General features: G+C 40.8%; 1 protein-coding gene across 5 annotated transcripts in view; it reads right to left on the bottom strand.

Annotated features, from left to right (window-relative positions):
• AFF2 (ALF transcription elongation factor 2) overlaps positions 1-18,683 on the bottom strand; it is a 329,969-nt gene that overhangs the window by 38,654 nt on the left and 272,632 nt on the right. For 4 of the 5 annotated variants that reach the window (XM_074551557.1, XM_074551555.1, XM_074551559.1 and 1 more), the window contains exons 10-11: positions 2,376-2,538; positions 841-1,860 (exon numbers count right to left, since the gene is read on the bottom strand). In XM_074551557.1, coding sequence (XP_074407658.1) covers positions 841-1,860; positions 2,376-2,538 — 1,183 coding nt within the window. The remainder of the gene's footprint in view (positions 1-840; positions 1,861-2,375; positions 2,539-18,683) is intronic. The other variant, XM_074551556.1, reaches the window with a different exon arrangement.

Below are 18,683 nucleotides of genomic sequence, written 5' to 3'. Positions count from 1 at the left end.
ACAGCTGAAGTAATATTCACAATGATTTATAAAATTTGGAGTATAAAAAAATACACTCTGATGACTTTTCACAGGCAGACCAGAGTACAAGCATTTCAGCTGGAAAAACTGACTACAAAAATTCATTTAGGATATAAAACCTCAGTTTCTTTTTCTGAAAACACATTTAGTTTGAAGTGCAATGTCATATCCCACAAGGTAGGATACCCTTGGGCATAAATAACATGAAACACATGATAAAACATAATGCCTTCAGTCAAAATATATTTGTTTTTTGGGAAGCTGTGCAGAGAAAGCAGCTAGTTAAGTAAATTATATTTCTATGTATCATATTTGTTCATACCACAAAACAATACAAAAACTAAATTCACCAGGAGCATAAGCAAGCACCATTCCACTGACTTTGATGAAGCCTGTTTAAATCAGTGGTGAAAACACCTTAATTCTGCAGACAATAAACCCCTTTCTTCCAAATAGAAGTCACATTTTCTGAGTATGGCTGAAACTGCACTAATACGAACTCATCACTTTCTGCAGATTACAGAACACTGGAAACTAATAGGTGAGTGAGCAAATACAGTGAAAAACTTGTTAGAAAAATCTCAAAAAAGACATTGTTTATTGATTTTTTCAGCTGGGGTTTGCTTTTTGCTAGTTTTTGATGTTAATTTGTAGTGCACTTGTAAATGTCAGTCCTTTGTAAAGCCAATAAAGCCTCAGTGCTGTGATGCCTCCCCACAGCCTGGCTGCAGGTGCAGTGAGGAATCACTGCCTCTGGTCCTGACCTCCAGGGTGCTCAGAAACACAAGAGTTTTCCTTTAAACAATGAGAATAACTTACCTTGTGTTTCCTTTTGGATTTTGTGGAGGGTTTTTCAGCTGCTGGGGTGGGGGACTCTCGAGATGGTCGCCTGTGTTTCATATTTGCCTCTCTTGGTTCATTTTTCACAGACGTGGTCTCAAAAGTTTCCTGTCCAGGTATCCTAGAGAGTAAACTAAGGTCTATTTTCACCCACAGAGATTTGAGTTCTTCATATTCTCTCAGTGGGGACAGAAGTTCATTTTGTACGATTGGGATAGGAGAAAAGAGCTGCTCCTCCAGGTCATTGCTGGTCTGGTCAATGGATGTGTTGCTGCCATTGCTGGTTAAGCTACTTACGCTGAGGATGTTACTGCCAGAGTCCTTCACTTTGACACCACTGCCAGACCCAGTGCAGGCTGGCAGCACCTTGGCCTGCAAGCTCTCTTCCTGGTCTGTGTTTGAATCAGAAGTAGATGAATCAGTTTCAATGAACTCCCGGGACTTTGGGACAATTTTGCTGGGGCCTCTGTACTTTTTCTTCTCTGAAGTGAGACCTGTGCTAGTTCGTGGTTCTTTCCTTGGAGCTGTCTTCCCAACTGCTGCTTTAGTTCGAACCTTTGGCTGCTCGGGGGGTTCCTGTGTGTCTTTTTCTTTGGGAGTGTTGCTGGTATTATTTGGTTTGGGCCAGTTATACTCTTCTACACTGGAAGTCCTTTCTACCTTTTTGGGTTGCTTTTTCCCAGTAGTCCTTTGTGAAGTTGGCTCATTATGAGCAGGTGACTTCTGCTTGGAGCTTTTTGCCTCTGGGGTTTTCTGGGCAACCCGTGGTTTGGCTTTCTCTCGGATGGGACTGAGGATTGCCCGGTCTTTGGGATCGGTCGGGGGCAGGCTGCTGTTGAGCTTCCCTTTGTTTGGCCCTTCAGCCTGCTGGTTGCTCTGGGCCTGGGAGCTGCTCTCGCTGTGAGGCTCATTTTGATTGTTGATGATGGTCTTGTTGTGGGGGTTCACTTTATTTAGCCATTTATCCAGCTGCCATTTGTTTGTTGAGGGGGGTTCGGGCTGCAGATTGAAGAATGACAAGGAACAAATCTCAGACAGAAGCAGTGCTTTTCCCTTTAAAAGAGAACTTTTTTAATGTACCCTTTTATTTCAGTCAACTAGTGGTGACTGCTAGTTTTATGGAAGTATTTATGGAGTATTTATGGTTAATTAGGCTTCCTTATCTGGTTTACAACATAGCCCTGGAGAAATTTAATACAACTAAAAAGTTTAGCTAGTCCCTAAAGAGATAGTTTTGTCATGTTGCCTTTCCTTAGTCCCAGCTGAATACTGTGTCAATAAAATCTTCTCTAGCTACTGGCAAAAATCTAAATATTTCTTTAAAGCAACTCAAATGTAGGCCAGAAAGATTCTTCCAAAAGCTAGAATGAGTATGTGGGTCATACATGTGAAAAGGCAAAGGGAAAAGAAGTCAACAGCATCAAACAGCACAGAACTCCAGCATCTCCCTAGCAGGGAGGGGGCTTTGCTCCCCTCCACCCTTCCCCCCTGGGCAGAGCTGAGGGGGGGCTCACCTCTGGCGTGGCACTGCGGGACTCCTCGTTGCACTCGCTGTCACTGGAGCTGCTCTCACTGTCAGAGTCGGACTCGGAGCTGCTCTCGGACTCGCTGGAGCTGCCGGAGCCGCCGCTGGAGTGGGCCAAGCCAGCAGCGTGTGCCACGGGCACTGGCAGGCTGCTGGGGGACAAGATCCTCTCTTAGTGTGCTCCTGGCCTTTTTGCTGCCCAGTGAACCCCACCGAATGTCCTCAGTGTCACCTCCCTCTCCTGCCGGCCCACGGGAGCTCCACGGCCTGGGCCACCTCCAGAGGCCGTGCCACTTCCAGAGGCCATGCCACCTCCAGGGCCTGGGCCACCTTCAGGGACCTGGGCCACCTTCAGGGACCTGTGCCACCTCCAGGGGCTGGGCCACCACGGAGCCACCAAGGAACTGGTTGGCTTTGTGACTCATAGGACACATTGATCATGTTAACAGCATTACCATCATCATCACCCTCCAGTAAGAAACATTTCGGTGTCATAAGCCTGAGCTTATTAGGCCTATGATTGCAAAAACTAACAATCACACTTAAATAATTCATTAATGGAATCATGGTTTCTTCATTTTTTGCCAGTTCATTTATAATTTATGATCAAAGAAGGACATCAGGCAACTAATATTGGACAGGACATTTTAAAAATTAATTTTAATGAATACTTTTACACTGCAGTGTACAAAAACTACGTACTTTTGACAAGTCTCCAGGGAGTGTCTGAGAATTTTTTATTTATAGCTTTTTTCCCCTCTCATATTTATGATAATGCAGTGAGAAAATAGCATTCATGCTGAAAATAAGCTTCTCTGTGAAATCTATTTTTCTGTGTGTTCAACTGTCCTCCAAGATGTATTTATTAGCAGTGCACTGTGTGTCTTTGTTTCTCCTCATCATTTGTTTCTAATCTGAGAGGTCAGACGACCCCAGCTTTTAGCACTACAGAATTCTGCCAATCTGACTCTTTATAAACTCATCTTTAATTTCAACTTTTTCGTCAGGGAGATAACCATAAGGTTATATGTCTCTTCAGCTGATCTATACAGAGACTTTTTGATGATTGATTTTAAATTTGTGAAGCTGACAAAGCAAAGTGTTTGAAAATTGACACCATTTGCTAGTATGCCTTTATGGATATTCAATACTTCACCTTAATATATCATACACTGTGTGTGTCCCATATTGAGTGATCCAGAGGTGCCTACAAGGTATAACACAGCTTTGCCTCTGTTTCTATTTGCTTTTCTATTTTCCTCCAAGAAGAATTCAACTAAGCCAGGAGTATGCTTTCCTTCCCATTTCAAACCATGATGCTCGGTGCATCAAGATGCCCTCTTAAAAAACCACAGTAACCAAGAAACTGGAAAAGCCAGGGGGAAAAGGCAAAAAAGGAAAAGCCAGAACAAACTGATGGGCGACCCTGCTCTGCTAGAATCTTCACAAGCATTGCCACTGGCTTCCATGACAATAATAGATGGACTTTAATTTTCTTCCTACACTGAGCTACTTTCTCTGCCTCCTTGTTGGTAAAACCTATCGCTTGCGCCGCGGTTGGTAACAAAACTGTCTCTTTGAGCCTGGCAATGGCCCTGCAGTGCCCATTGACAAAACAGCTTGGTGCTTTAGGGTGCATTAATGAAACAAAATTACTCACTTGGGTAATTGCTACAGATCACTGACTTTGTTGCTCATTAAGTCCATACACTTTTTATTTTTTTAATTCTTTCAGTGGCTCCTTACTCAACTGACTCAAGTAGAGCTACTTAGAAAATTTCAACTGGACATAGAAGGCAATTCAAAGAGCAGATGATGAAAACATACAGGCATTTCTGAAAGTATTATGGAAAACTAACCACTGAATTAAAATGGATCTTACATTTTGTACTTAATAAAATTATTTTTGAAAACCGTTTTTATTTCTTCCTTTATCCCTTCTTTTTAGTGAAGCTCAAGAAAGTACAAGAAAACACATTTTTCATGCCATTTTTACAGTAAACAAGGAAACAGAAAAGTGGAGAAAAATAAAATGTGTTTGTAGGAGTGTTTGCCCTTCTCATCAATATCTAGTAATTTTGGTCTTATATTTTTTACTTGGAAAACACTAATAGTAGATGAAAACTGAGTTTTCATATTTCATTGCAAATGTTTCCAGGAAGAATAAAATAGAAAACACCACAAGGATTCCCAGACTGAGGAGGCAAACATAGTAATTCTATTCTGTAATGCCAGAATGAAGCCCCAGCCTTGGAAAAAAAAGGTGTTATTTATAGAATTATCACAAGACTGTTTTTAATTTAAAAACAACTTTCCCCCTAAATCTGAGAGCTTCTCTGGAGTGGTTTGTGCCCAGGCAACCTCTGCACAGAGGGGTGTGTGTGGGGCTGCACACACAGCTGTGCACATCTGCCTAAGGACATGCTCTGCTCTCATTAAGACAACTGATATACGGAGTAACAACTCTTATCCTAGATCAAAGAAGGGAAAGGCAGTGCCCCAGCTGGACCTTTCCCACCTCTAAACACAACTTACCTCTCTTAGCACTCTGGGAGTAACACTGCAGCTGGGATGTGCTCACAAAACAACAGGAGTCATTCTGGAGCAGACTGCAACTGTCTGACAAAGAACTCAAAGGGCAGGAATAAAACCATGGAAATAGATAGCAGCTCCAACCTGGCCTTATTTTCTTTCTTTCTGCACACCAGCCTCACTCAGAAAAAGCTACCATGTGCCAAACATTACTGAGTAACACAGCTCAGCAAGCATGCAGGAACCAGACAGGCTCAAAATAATGTTTTTCATACAAAACACAATGAGGTCATATTTTTCTTTCATCTGGGATAATAAAATTATGCCTTGGCTACACTGGGCAGTTTCAGGCTGAAGGCATCATTGCTGATCCTCATTACTAAAGTAGAAGCATTCATTTTCATCATGTAGTTTGGGTTGAGAGCAACTGTGTATGCTTTGCAAAACAATCAGATAAGACCCAAAATGCCTTTCCTAGCATCTCACCATACTAAAGATAGATCTAGTACATAGTTACAAGCACAATCAACTTCTTACAATGCAGTTCAGCAGAGAAGAAAAAGGTATACATACATTTAACAAACAAGCTAACAAAAGCATAAAAGTGTGTAAAAATGAATCTTTGCTTCCAATAAAATAAGTTTAGTAGATATTTTAGATTGTCTTTTGTGATTTTTTCCTTAAATAAAATGCATCTCTTAGTTCAGAAATACTTGGTTTTGCACTCTTTCCAGAGATTTCTGCAGATATGAAGTTCAATCATGTTTTGAAAGATGTTGGGCTAGATTCTGCAATTCAAGCAGCTGCTATACAAATAAACTGGCCTTCCTCACATAGGTTTCAACTGCATGAACTGGGGGTTGCCTCTTGAAGAGACTTTCAAAGCAAGCTTTGTTATGTTGCTAAGATCCAGACAAGGAATGCCAGTCCAGACAAGGTTTAAAATGGATTTAAAGCATTTTATCATCAGATCCAAGTCCTCAAAGTGACTAAAGGGGGCAGGAAGGACTGATATTTGAAACTATTGAATTTTTATTTCCCAGCAGGAGATGAGCACTCATATTGTTCTTCACTGTTTGGGTGGACAATGTTTTTATATCATGTGAACTGAAAAAAAAATTAATAAAAACAATGCTGCACAATGGAACACAGCATTGTTTGGGTAAATAACACATAGAAGAAAGCCAGTTCATTATTATCACTTGAGATTGGGGGCCCCTACTGAGACCAGTGACCCGCTGTGCTGGATCTGTGTAAATACCTGATGAGGCACAGTCCTTGGGCCAAAGAGCTTGCAGTGCAAACACACAAAGCAAACAGCAGAGGTATTACAGTCATCTTCATACTCAGTGTGGGCCTGTCACATTCTCTAAGTGCAAGGCCTCTCTACAGCTAATAGAAACATCAGTTTTGCCCTCCTTTTAAGTTTGTTCTCATTTTGCTGAGCACTTGAGCAGAGTCCTGCAGGGCAGCCAGACATGCTCTGCCCTGACCCAGAGCCCCGAGCAGGCTGGGGGCACAGATGCAGAATCACTTGGCAGGGAGAGCCCATGACTCAGGCCAGATGGATCAGTGGCTGCTCACCCCTCTCCCGAGGAGCTCCTCCTGTGCTTGGGGATGGGAGCCCTGGGGTGACACCCCACTCAGGGGAAGGGCAGCCAGGCCTCTGTCCCTTGCTAAGGTCACCAGGAGGGTGTCTCCATCCAGCTGCCTGCAGACTGGGGAGCTGGGACCCCTTCTGACAGAGGAGACCTGCACTTCTGCAAGCCAGCTGGAAGGAAACTCTTCTGCAGCACCTACACCCATCTCCCTTCTTGTGCTTCTGCAGTGCAAGCATTTCCCCAGTCCCTGATGCTTGTGCACAGCATGGCCACAAAGTATGAGATGAGAAATGCCTTGAAGGAGGGGACAAACACCAGTACCATCAGTACCTGGAGTATTTTTCAGCTCCTGCTGAGCTCTTGCAAGCTGGGACTTGCAGGTGTGTGGCTGCTGATGGCTCCAGGTGAGGAGCTGCACTGACCTCATCACACACCAACCATCTTTTACTGCAGTCCACTGGTAGAGGTCATCTGCCCAAATCACCCTGAAGTTTGTTTATTTTCCAATTCATGGGTTATTTTTCAAAAGCCAATTAAAGCAGACATGGCATTATTATGTGGCTGTATCATTATGCTGCATAGAGAACCAAAGGCCTGATGTGTGGCTTATACTTTTTTGTTCTTGTTGACATCTGGACCATTATATTGTTTTCAACATATAGTTTACTCTACTGTTGTTATAAACGATCTTCAAAATTAAACCTGGTAGCTACAACAAAGATAGTACGAAGTACTCCAACTCATTAACATCTAATAAGAAAAATAATAAACTTTTAATCTTGTAAATACAGATGTTAAAAAAAGTTATAATTCTGACTACAGCAGTAAACCTCATCAAGGAACAAAACCTCCTAACAAGTCCTTAGCTATCTCCCTGAACCTTTTCCCAATTAGATGTAGTCATGTTAATTGCTGTGAGGAGAATTTGGCAAATAGATGGTGCTCTCCAACAATAGGTTTATTCATTCAACCCTTCCTTTTTAGGGTAATGATGAATAGGCCACTTGTTTCACTGTTCTACTCAGAAATCAAAATGTAAACTCAGAGAGAGCAGAGCATTGCTGGACAGTGGGAAATTGTAGATGGGAACTGACCAGTGAGTCAACAGTACATCCAGGCTGGCAATGTCTTTCCATTAGAAGCAGCACTCTACAAAGGTTGCTTTACTGCACAAGCCTATATTTAGGGAAAGTTCAACCAATGAAATCTGGAAATAGCAAGGTCTATGCTGGAAAACTGACTACAAACTTGACAGAGTAGTTGATCTTCCTGTTGAGGCACTGCATTGGGACTGAGATGAATTTTGCTTTTTGTTTGAGAAGAAAATACAGCTGTGCAACAGTTCCTGCTGTGTAAAAGACAGGCTATGCGGCCTATCCTTAATCTGGATTGTCTATTTAAAATGCAAATTCCTGAGAACAAAGAGTCTGATTGCACAGGGCACTGAAAATTGGGTGCCCAGATCTGAGCAAGACTTTTGTGCACTCAACTACACTGCAGCATCTACCAGAGCAGAAGCAACACTTCTCTTATTTGGATACTGTTGTTGTCCCACTCCCTACATTTTATTTGAAGAGAGAGAGAGAGAGAGGAAAAAACCCTCTGGAGTTGTTCAGATCCAGCCCAATCTCTCCTTTGGATCTGTTTCTACAGAAAAACTGCAAACCTGATGGGCATTACTTGGAGTTGCTGGACTCACTGAATTCTGCATTAAAAAGGGTGTTTCATTATTCTAGCAGATAATAATAGTGCAGCACCTAGCAGATTAATATTTAGTGTCAGAATTTAATACCATAACTGTTCAATAACAAAGTTTTATTTCTCTTCTATTCTTACACCATTATCAGGAAGTAATATTCTCTTCTAATTTGAAAGGGAGCTGCAATTTTTTTTCAATAATGAATTGTTCATATTTTTATCTTCAAACTTATATATGCCTACCATTAGATTGCTTTTTAAAGAAAAGGATTGCTCTGGATGATTTGTTCACTGCCTTTCCATTGGTTAGTATTAAATTATTTAACGTCAGGCTGGTAGAATTAAAATCTAAACTTTCAAAGACTGGGTTGACACAGGAGCTGAAAACCTGTATCAAGGCTTTTAAAATATTAATCAGCACCCAGGTCAATGAAATGAAATAAGGTGTGGAAATTGTTGCTTCAGCTAACATTAGCACGTGTAGTAAGACATCACTTATGATAGCTCTCTCATTTCAAAACACATGGAAAGGGAAAACCTCTCTAATATGTTATTCAGGATGTGGCAGCTGATCTGCCTGTATCAATCCTGAGCACTGTAATGTAAGTAGGAGCTCTGATTTATTTTGAGGGGGAGGGTAATTTACAAGATGTTGTATGTAAAAAGCCACAGCCTCATTTTACTGTGTTCAAAAGTAACTGTTTTAATCAAAGACTGTTTATAACAAGGTTGATAGTTACTGAAACAGATTTTTTTCATATACATATAACCCTTTTATACTTCCAGCTTTAAAGACCATAAAAAAGGATAGTAAAGATGAAAGAAATAAAAAGAATGACAGAGCTAACTCCTATGAGCCACAATCTATGCCAAAGCAGAACTAAAGTGATTGACAGCTTGCATTAGTAATGAATAGAGTGGGGAAAAGCTGCCAAGAATCCATAACAAGGTCAAAGCCTTCCAATAAAGAATTACATTAGCCACAAATCCTAGGTGGAACTGTGTATATACATCTGCAATGTGACTTTAACCATGGCACTGCTTCTACTGTCCTATTTTGACTCTTCTCCAGTTTTTATTCCTGGGCTTCAGGAAATTCTGACTCCATCACACCTGCAACAGGTGTAAGGTATCAATTTATGACATTATAAAAAAACAAATAGAAGAGGAGGAATTTTAATGCTACATTTGTAATGGTGCACAAAAAAACTTTCTGAACTATTGGTATGGTAATCACTCTCCTTCCAGTATCACAGCACTGTTATACACACTTGATGTGGAAGAGAAGGGTATTTTGCATATTAAAAGCAATATTGTATCCATGATTCCTGCATGCATCACTCTGCTCACCTCAGAGTTTAGAAACAATTTTGTGAGCATGATATTATTCAGGGAATGCAATGTATGTAGGCTTTTTGATGTACAATATTTTAGTGAATACATTCAAGTGTCAGAGAGCATTATTTGTACTGTGCCCTGATGTGCTACTAGTTGCCTGGCATCTGGAAGAACAAGAATACTCTCTCTTACTGTGAGACTCCAAAGGGTCTCATTTGATAAAAATGGAACCACTTTATTATATCCATATTGCCCCACTGAATCAAGCTAGATATGAGGATTGATACATAGAAACATCTTTATTTTCCGCAAAGGAAATCCTGGAATACTGCATTTTTCAGTACACTTTGCAAATCTTCTATGGAAGTGCAGAAGCACATATTCGCCCCTCTACAGTTCACAATTTCAAGTGAACATACAAGGTTTTTTAAGGAGTCTGTTATTTACACTTTGATTTTATTTACTACAGCAGAAAGTCCAAGTGTGGTCATGAAAAAAAACATTCAAAGTGGACCTCTGAAAGCAAAGTGTTGTGTTTTTTCTCATTCATGTGTGGCAGAAAGTTAGGCACATAATGTTCTAAATGAGCTACCCTTCTCATTCTAACTCAGTTCTGCTTCAGTTCTAACTGTAAACAGAATCAAGCTTGCAGAGTCCAGTGGGAAGAGAACTGTGGGACCAAATCACACTGGTGCAGATGGATCCACATGACACCTCCAACTCCTCAACGTTTACAGTCTCATCTGTTATCTGAAGAAAGCTAATTTTACTATGCTGAGCAGCCAAGCAATAAGAACTCCAACAAAGTTGGAGGGTTTTTTCCTCTTTCCATGTAAAACAACACTTTTGAGCTTGAAAAGGTGCCAAAAGGCATTTCCTGATTTTCCAAAGCTTTATGGCATGCTCACAGTCCTTTACACCTCAGCACTGAACAAGTGTCCCAACATGAGCTCATGAAACCATGGGAGGATTTCCTCTCCTGGGGAATCCATGGGGAGCAGATCAGCAGTAAAACTGATCTTACTGACCAGAGCAAAGGGGAGGAACTGGAAGCAAAAGCCAGAGGAGGGAAAAAACCTGTTGCAGGATGTTAAAGCTGTCCTTTTTAGAAAAGACCCAAGATGGCTCCAAATGTAGCTGTTATCAGGAGCACAATGAGTAAAACAAGCAACACAGAAGGGGGCAGAGATAAAAACTGAGTATAATCAGAACAAATTGGGTAATATTCTATTAAATGAGCTTCAGCTGCTCACAAACTGGTAGCAATCCCCTTGCATTATGCACTGTAGAAAGAATGAAACAGCAGGATTGGTGCTACAGGCATGGCTGGTCATAGGCAGGTACTCAAATGACTGAGGCACAAATAGTCCACCTCTGTGGAGATGAGTGCACCTTTGTAAAGAGGGACAGCCCCATGGTTACAGAACCAGTCCCACACTTCAGAATACAGGTTCAATTTCTGGGTCTCCCTGGCATTCATTGGGTAAAATAATTGAATTCCTGGCACTTTCCCCTGTTATTAATACATATACTTTTGCGAGACTCCAAGCATATTTACGTTCATCAGATTGAATTTGTAACAACAGGGACCACAGAAGTACACAGGCACTCATGAAAACCACAAGTAGACACTTTGTTTCACTGCTACTGCCATAACAGTAAAAAGGAATCATCATTATTAATAATGGGCAATTACTCTGAAATAGTTTTTAAAGAAGTATTCCTAAAGGAACATGATGAATTTATGGCACACCACCAGAGCCTTTCATGGATATAAAGATGTACTTCAGCACACATGACTTGTTTTTTGAACAAGGAGAAAGCTGTCTAGTAAAATATTAATAAAGCTGAATGCTGAAACACAGGTGTCTTCCTTACAATTCACTTTAAAATGGGGTAGAAGGCTCCATTTGGACTGAAAATCTTAACCTTCTGTATATTTATGTTTAATATGATCTCCTTTTAATGCTGCTGATTTTAGACAGTTACATAATACTTCACTTTATAGACTTAAAAAAGGTATCAAATCTACTTAGGATTAAATATCATCTTGAATGCTCTTATGTTAAGAACAGAGCTAAATCGTTAAGCAGCATCCACCCTTAATTATGACACACGTAGGTATTAAGGAAAAAAAGGTGCTCCTCTGAGTGATAAATGGACCTAAAGATCCTTCACAACATTTACTATAAATCACAAAAGACCATTAATAAACAGTCAGAAAAAAAATGACAGTTGCTACAAGTATCTGCTCTCATACTCTGCCTAATACTATCACTGTCATGTTTAAACCTGACATCTTAAATCTTTGACACGAAAACCCTTTAAGTCAAAAAGACTCATCTATTTTAAACAGAATTTTCTATGCTTGTTATTTTGAATGACAGCAAAAGGAAACAGAGAATCTGCAATTCTGCAACCTGATCTGGCTGAAAATCTTTCCTTTCAGCCTTTTACATCAACCCCAAAATAAAAGGAAGATCCAAGTATCTTCTGCAGTTACTTGCTGAGATCTTGTGGGCAAACAGAGCTCCGTGTCTGCCAGAGGGAGCTGGTGGAGCTCAGCAGCACTTGACTGTGGGAGCCAAGTCAGAACACTGCAGACACAGGGACTGCACTGCCTGTGTCAGGATGAGGGCAAGTTTGGAGCCAGCTTTCATTCAGACAGGAAAGAATAACTGGGACTGCCAGAATTAACACTGGATGCCTTCCTGAAGTGTCACACTACCTGCTTTCTTAACACAGGCTGAGAAACTGGGATGCCTGGCAGAGGCACTTAAACATCTGCCTGGGAGTGGGCAAACATTGTATTCCCCAAGAGGGCTGCTGGAAAAGAGTGACCATAATCCTGAGCATAAACTGGGTTTTGTCAAGGGAGTGCTGAAAAACACTCAGCATGGACAAAATTATTTAGATCTTTAGTATTAGTTATACTATTTTTTCTTAAAAACCTTCCACCTAGGATGCCTTCTTTCTGGACATTTATGTTCCCGAGTGACCAGAAACGGACTTTTCAACATTACCACCATCCATTTTCCCCAGACTCAAGAAGGTTTATTCTATCAGCAATGATTTGCTGAAGGTCTGCCAACAAACAAAGGTCAGGAAAACCCAACCCCCTCATGGACACAGAGGTAAATAGGCAAATTCGATCTCTCTTGCACTTTTTATTGTTTTCCACTTGATAATCATTCCCTTAGTAAGGTGCAAATATCTTCACACATCTGCCTGGATCTTTTAATGTTCTAGTGTGGCATGGAGGTTACTGATTACAAGAAACTCTTTTGTTTGTTAATAACAAAGATCAGTAGTGAGATGTCACCCTACCAGCAGGGAAGTGGACAAGTAGTGATATATTTTCAGAATTACACTTAAAAAATACCCCATCCTCTCCAATTCTACCTGCAGTATTTGGGATAGCACAGGCAATAAAGCTGCATTAATGAAGGACAGTGCTCTAAAGTCAGCCCCTGCAGCAGATGGTAACACAAATGGTCCAGGGTTGAGCACGACCAATTGCTTCAACAGCAAGGTCTGAGGTGAACACCATCAGTGCTTGCACCCCTGAAAATATGCAGGGAGAGACACAGACACACTGGCCTAGGGCTAAAAAGCTCACCCTGAATTTCAGATCAGTACTAAGCTGGATCTTGTCCAGTAATAACACTGCTTGGCTGATCCCTCTTGTTTTGCAGAGCAAAACCTACAAATGCCAGTCAGTAAACTCAGATATGCCTTGAACATGCTGGAGCAGTTCAGCATCTATTCACTGCTTTGTTTCCTCCTTTGCTTTTTAAGTGAAGCAACATCTCTAAATGTTTTTGTAAGTGATTTGTGCAGAGGCTGCTGAGAGAAAATGTAGTGTGGCAGCATATTCCTCCCACCACAGTCAGGCTGGATTCCTGCACCAACAGACTGTCAATGGGAGTTTGCATTGGGCAAAGTTTTGAAAGCTCTACTTGCAAGTTTTGAAGCGGAGAGGCTGGGTTTTTTTTAATCTGAAGTCATAAAACATCGCTTAACGTCTAGGTTACAGATGGACTCAGGATCCCACACTTAGCTCCTGACTGCAGATAACTCACACTGCATATCTGTGGTTTGGGTTCAAGCCCATCTTGAATGTAAGTTTAGAATGAAAGAAATACATGCAAATAGCAGGCACTGCCAGCTGTTTTCTTCTACTTACAAGGCCGTTTCTGAGAAAGCAAAGTGTTTAAGTATAGGGTGGAACATGGGAGTGATGACAAGCTGGTATCCCTGGGTTCAATGTGAACCTGACATTCTCAAGTTTAGGGTGTCTCTTGTTCCTGACACATGCTTTCCTAGGCCTCTGAGGCCACATTCTTCATTAAGTTTGTTGAGAAATGGAACAGTATGCTCACAACCCTTTTTTTGGATCTCTCCTTAAGAAATATCTGTGTTCTATCTGTGCTTTAATGACAGCGTGCTGCTCATTTTCCAAGAAAAGCTATGCCAAAAAGTCCAGATAACACTTAACTCACAGGCTGGTATACACAGAGCTGGCCTTGCAGGTCATGTTCCCAGCTGAGTAATGGACTCATTATATTATCCCTGGCGAGTCTTGCAGGTTGGAATTTTCAAACAAAAGCAAACAAAATCAACTTTTGTTTTGTGATTTGATTATTTTTTAATGCCACAGCTTATTCATTTTGGTTTATTAATTTGTTGGTCCAATGGTTTTTATGTGCTACAATTCAGACTAGGCCTTTCTCTAGTATCATGTTTTATATAGATATGGGAAATGAAATGTAAGTCTGATACAATTATGGTTGTGTGCCGTGCAAGACAATACCGTAAACACGACGACAGCCTGGAAAGCTGCTTAGCAAAATGATCTTAATATACAAGGCAGTGTGAAAATGTAAAAAGAATCTATAATGACAACAAAGATTAGCCATTTGCTCTCTAACCTTATTTACAGAAGCAATCAGAGGTATTCAGGTCGAGTTAATGACCCTGTCTCCAATTAATTCAATTGTCTACAAACAACACTGATGCAGTGGTTGTCTCAAAGTCTGCCACATAGTCTCTGAGGGAATACATAAGACTCCATTAAAAGTGACAATAATAATGCATTTATTACTGTAACACTATTGTATTATAAATAAATTCCTGATGTTAAATTATGCTCCACGCTTTAACAGAAATTCAATTACTGAAATAATAAAAAAGATGGTGTATTTGCCAAGTGCATGGACTATAATTTGGCTGCTTAGTTACCAGCAGTTGGCTGTTTTGCAATTTCTTGTTCATAGAGTATTTCTTTTGAATAAATGCCAGACTTTTTCATACAAATTTCATGAACAAGTTGCAAAATGAAATTTTGAGCTTTTGAATCCAATTATGAAAGACATAACTAAATCTATTATTGAAAAAATATTCTTGAAAGCCCTTCTTGCTGTTGTTCAGCTCAGTGTAGTAATTGAGGTAAGCACAGGTGCTGTTCATTATGGGCCATTGTGCACCATCTGAATTCTGGGAACTGAGGAATTCAGAGGGTTTCAACTCTTTGTGTGAATAACAAACAGGCGTGATTCGGAGGTTGTTTGTACAAGCTTGCACATCGCTCTTCTGGGACTCCTAAGACACCTGCTTACCCTTTTGAAGCCAAAACAGTATCATTTATGTTCTGGCTATTCTTCCTACAGTGATTTTTTTGCAGAAGCAACATATTTCCCCACCCCTCTTCCTGCAGGCTGCTATCAATGGTGGAAGTAGGAACAAAAGAAAACAAAGGATGAAACCATTATCTAGTGGGGACAAGAAGCCTTAGAGAAGCCCTTTTTGGCTTGATGAGATTTCAGCAGGGAAAACCTTGTGAAAAAAGAACTGCTTCTCACACTTAGCATCATTCTCCCTCTCAACCAGTTTCCTGTGGTAGGCTGTTAAGCATAAAAGAGAATTAATTTTTTTCTCCTAACACCAATCTGTATTCTCTCTTTGTGGTTTGGCCATGTATTTATCTTGCTAATGCCTCTCCCACTCTCTTCACATGTTTTACAGGGAATACACGAAGAGGTGCATGCACCTTGCAAATGAAAAACTGCTGACAGTCTTCCTATAGGGTCCCACAGGTGCCTGCAGCCATATGGCTGCATGTACGTGGGTCTTGGCTTTTTGAGGATGACAGCATGTTTCAAAATGTGCTGTCTCAACTATAGATTTCTGGTGACAGTGATTATTTACTTTGCACTTTTATTTGTTGATATATTGCTGGTACTTATCAGCAGAGATGTTATCAAAACATCTGGGGATGGAGTATGTGGAGAGCAGCTGCAGGCAGCCCAAAGGATAGAAACACGGAGGGGAACTTCCACCAGTATCAGTGTTAAAGGTGGTTTTCTTTTACCCCCTCCCCTTACACTGATTGGAGTGCAACTAAAACTGCCTCAGTTCAAGTACTCCTGGGAATATACTGAGCTGTTAGGAGATGCTATCAGACTACACTTTGCACAAGTCAGCAGGCACAAGAATTCCTTGAGCATGTCAAAGATTCAGCTATAATTCAACACCTGCAATATGATTTCTCAAAACTCACAGCGATCAAAGTTAGATGACTTATTCTCTGAATTAACCTCTGTCGCAAGCCATGTACAATTACAGCAGCAGATCTCAGTGCCACTTGAAGGTCAAGTTAAGACCTGGGAAGAAGAAATAATACCATACAAGAAACAAAAAATTGAAGAAAGGCAACTACTTTCCTGAACTTCAGGAAAAACAGATCTTCAGGAAAGAAGGCTTGGGATTTCAGTGGGCTGCAGGGCTGAACACTGCAATAGAAACTGGCTGGTCACACTGGAGAGAGGGGACCATATTGACATAGGATAAACCTACAGACTCCTAAAGGAGGTTGAGCTGGTAGTGAGGGACAAAGTGGCATTCACAGTGTCTGAGTTAGATGAATGGCAGAATCCTCCTCCAGCCAGGGAACCAGAAGGACTCTGAACAGAAGAAGATAATTCCTTCCAGATGTGTGGTCAAGTAGCCACACATGGACAAAGGAAAAGGAGAATGGAAGGGAAAAGGAGAAGGAAAAGAAGAAAGAGGAATAAAAGTATAAAAAGAAAAAAGGAAAAGGAAAAAAAGGGAGCGGAAAATGATGAAGAAGAAGTTGACGGAAGCTGAGAGCATTCATCAGTCCAAATCCACTTCAGGATCTTGAGGCAAAGGCAATATTATAATAGCAGATTACAGATGGAATTAAGTTCAACAGCAAAACAACATATGCAAGGATGAAAAACAAAAGGAGTTTTGTTGGCAAAGGTGGACACCTGAATTATGCTGGCCTTCAAGCTGCAAGTCTAACATGGAGACAAGCTCCAAGAGCAACCACAAAGCTACATTCTGTTTTTCTATGGGAGTGTGCCATGTTTTAATACACTGGTGTCAATTACTTGGGGTTTGGGCTGCATATTGTAAGCAAGAAGTAAACTAAATTCCTGGAAAATGTATCAACTCTGAGAGCAATCAACTCTGAGAGTCCAAATCTCTGGGACTAGGTACAGTCCTGATTTTCACTGCATTTTGTTTGACTTGTAAAAACATGCAATTAGTGTAGCTATCCCCACAGTCACTTGCACTTCTGTACTGCAATAAAGAGACTCAGAAGAAAGACATTTTCTGCAGATCTTTCTCAGCTTAGTCACTGCTGGTCTCATGTAGAGGAGCTGCTCATCCCCTGAAGAACAAATATTTAAGTGGGATAGGCAAGACAACTTGCCACTGCCATTTCTTTTTTCTTATTATGACGTCTTAAGAGGAGAGTTCAGGAGATACAAGAACATGAGTAGCCACAGCCAGGGCAGGAGAAGTAGAGACTCTTGAACAATTTGCCATTTTTGTTTGGATAGGAAAGAGTAGCCCACAGTTTGTAGACTGAAGATGGCCTTACATTTTAAATAGCCTTTGACAACAAGATATTTTGTAGCTATGGGAAGACCTATTTGGCCCTCCGATTCCTGCTAGTGAGACTTAACAGGTCACTCTATCACTCTTCACTTCTGCTGAAGACTCTCCCTACTCTACAGAAATTTATTCACTAAACATCTCAACACAGCCAGTGAAAGCAATGTATTACCATCACCATCTTTGTGTCAGCATAATTCTGTGGAGTTCTTGGTAGAGTAGAGCTAGGATCACTGCATGATGGAGAGGATAAGTCATTTAAATGTGGGGTCTAAAATAAGGCTGGAGATGCAGAAAGATAATGGAGGAGGGTGACACTAACAGCAGCACAGGCAGATTATAATTACTTAAGTGGCAATTTGGCTGGGACACAGGATTAACACCCTTCACTCAAATTCTTATGAGAAAGCAATGAAATCTTAAATGGGAGGACCTTTGCTTTATACAACATCTGAAGCAGCAACTCTTACAGCACAGCGGCCTCTAACACAATGGAAGGACGTTGTTTCAAAGGTGGCATGCGGGCAGCAGCCACTTTGTCAGCCCCAGCCCTGCCAAACCCAGCTCTACACAGCCCCAGAAAAAAAGGCTGGAGGAGAACAGCACAGGTGGGCATGGCTGGGAGCCAGCAGAGCATTTAGCTGTCATTATCCCTACAGCAGATTCCTATGTACTGCAAAGTAGGCCTAATGAGGGAATGTTAATTTATATCCCCTCACAAGAGCATAGTGGGGCTCAAACACTGACCAATCGGGGGCCTAGCAGGCTTTAAAACTTGAAAACGCCGTGGGAGCAGAGAAAGTTATACACATGATAACGTCTAATAAATCAAATAAAAATGGATAGCAGCCAAAGTAAGTTCCTGCATGTCAGATATTAAATATGACTAATGTTGTTTGACAGTGTTCCACAGAATGTGCATTGGAGTCTCACTTCTTCCTTATCATTATCACAGAAAGAGAAAGGTAAAGCACTGCAGGAATATAAATAATTTGAAAAGCCTCATAGACAATATTCTACTGTGCACCTCATTTGCACTTAAAAAAACCTGCCCTACAGACCTTATGTACTTTTAAGATTCATCTGAAAGATACATGAAGAAGTCTTCCAGTCAAAAATGTACATATTTAATGGAATTAGATCTCTAGGCAAGAAAATGTCAGAAGAAAAGGAGAAATATTAAAGTGAATGCAGGGTGCTCC

The sequence above is a fragment of the Zonotrichia albicollis genome, chromosome 14 (genome assembly GCF_047830755.1).
Source record: "Zonotrichia albicollis isolate bZonAlb1 chromosome 14, bZonAlb1.hap1, whole genome shotgun sequence".
NCBI lineage: Eukaryota > Metazoa > Chordata > Aves > Passeriformes > Passerellidae > Zonotrichia > Zonotrichia albicollis.
This window is presented reverse-complemented; position numbering and strand designations above follow the sequence as displayed.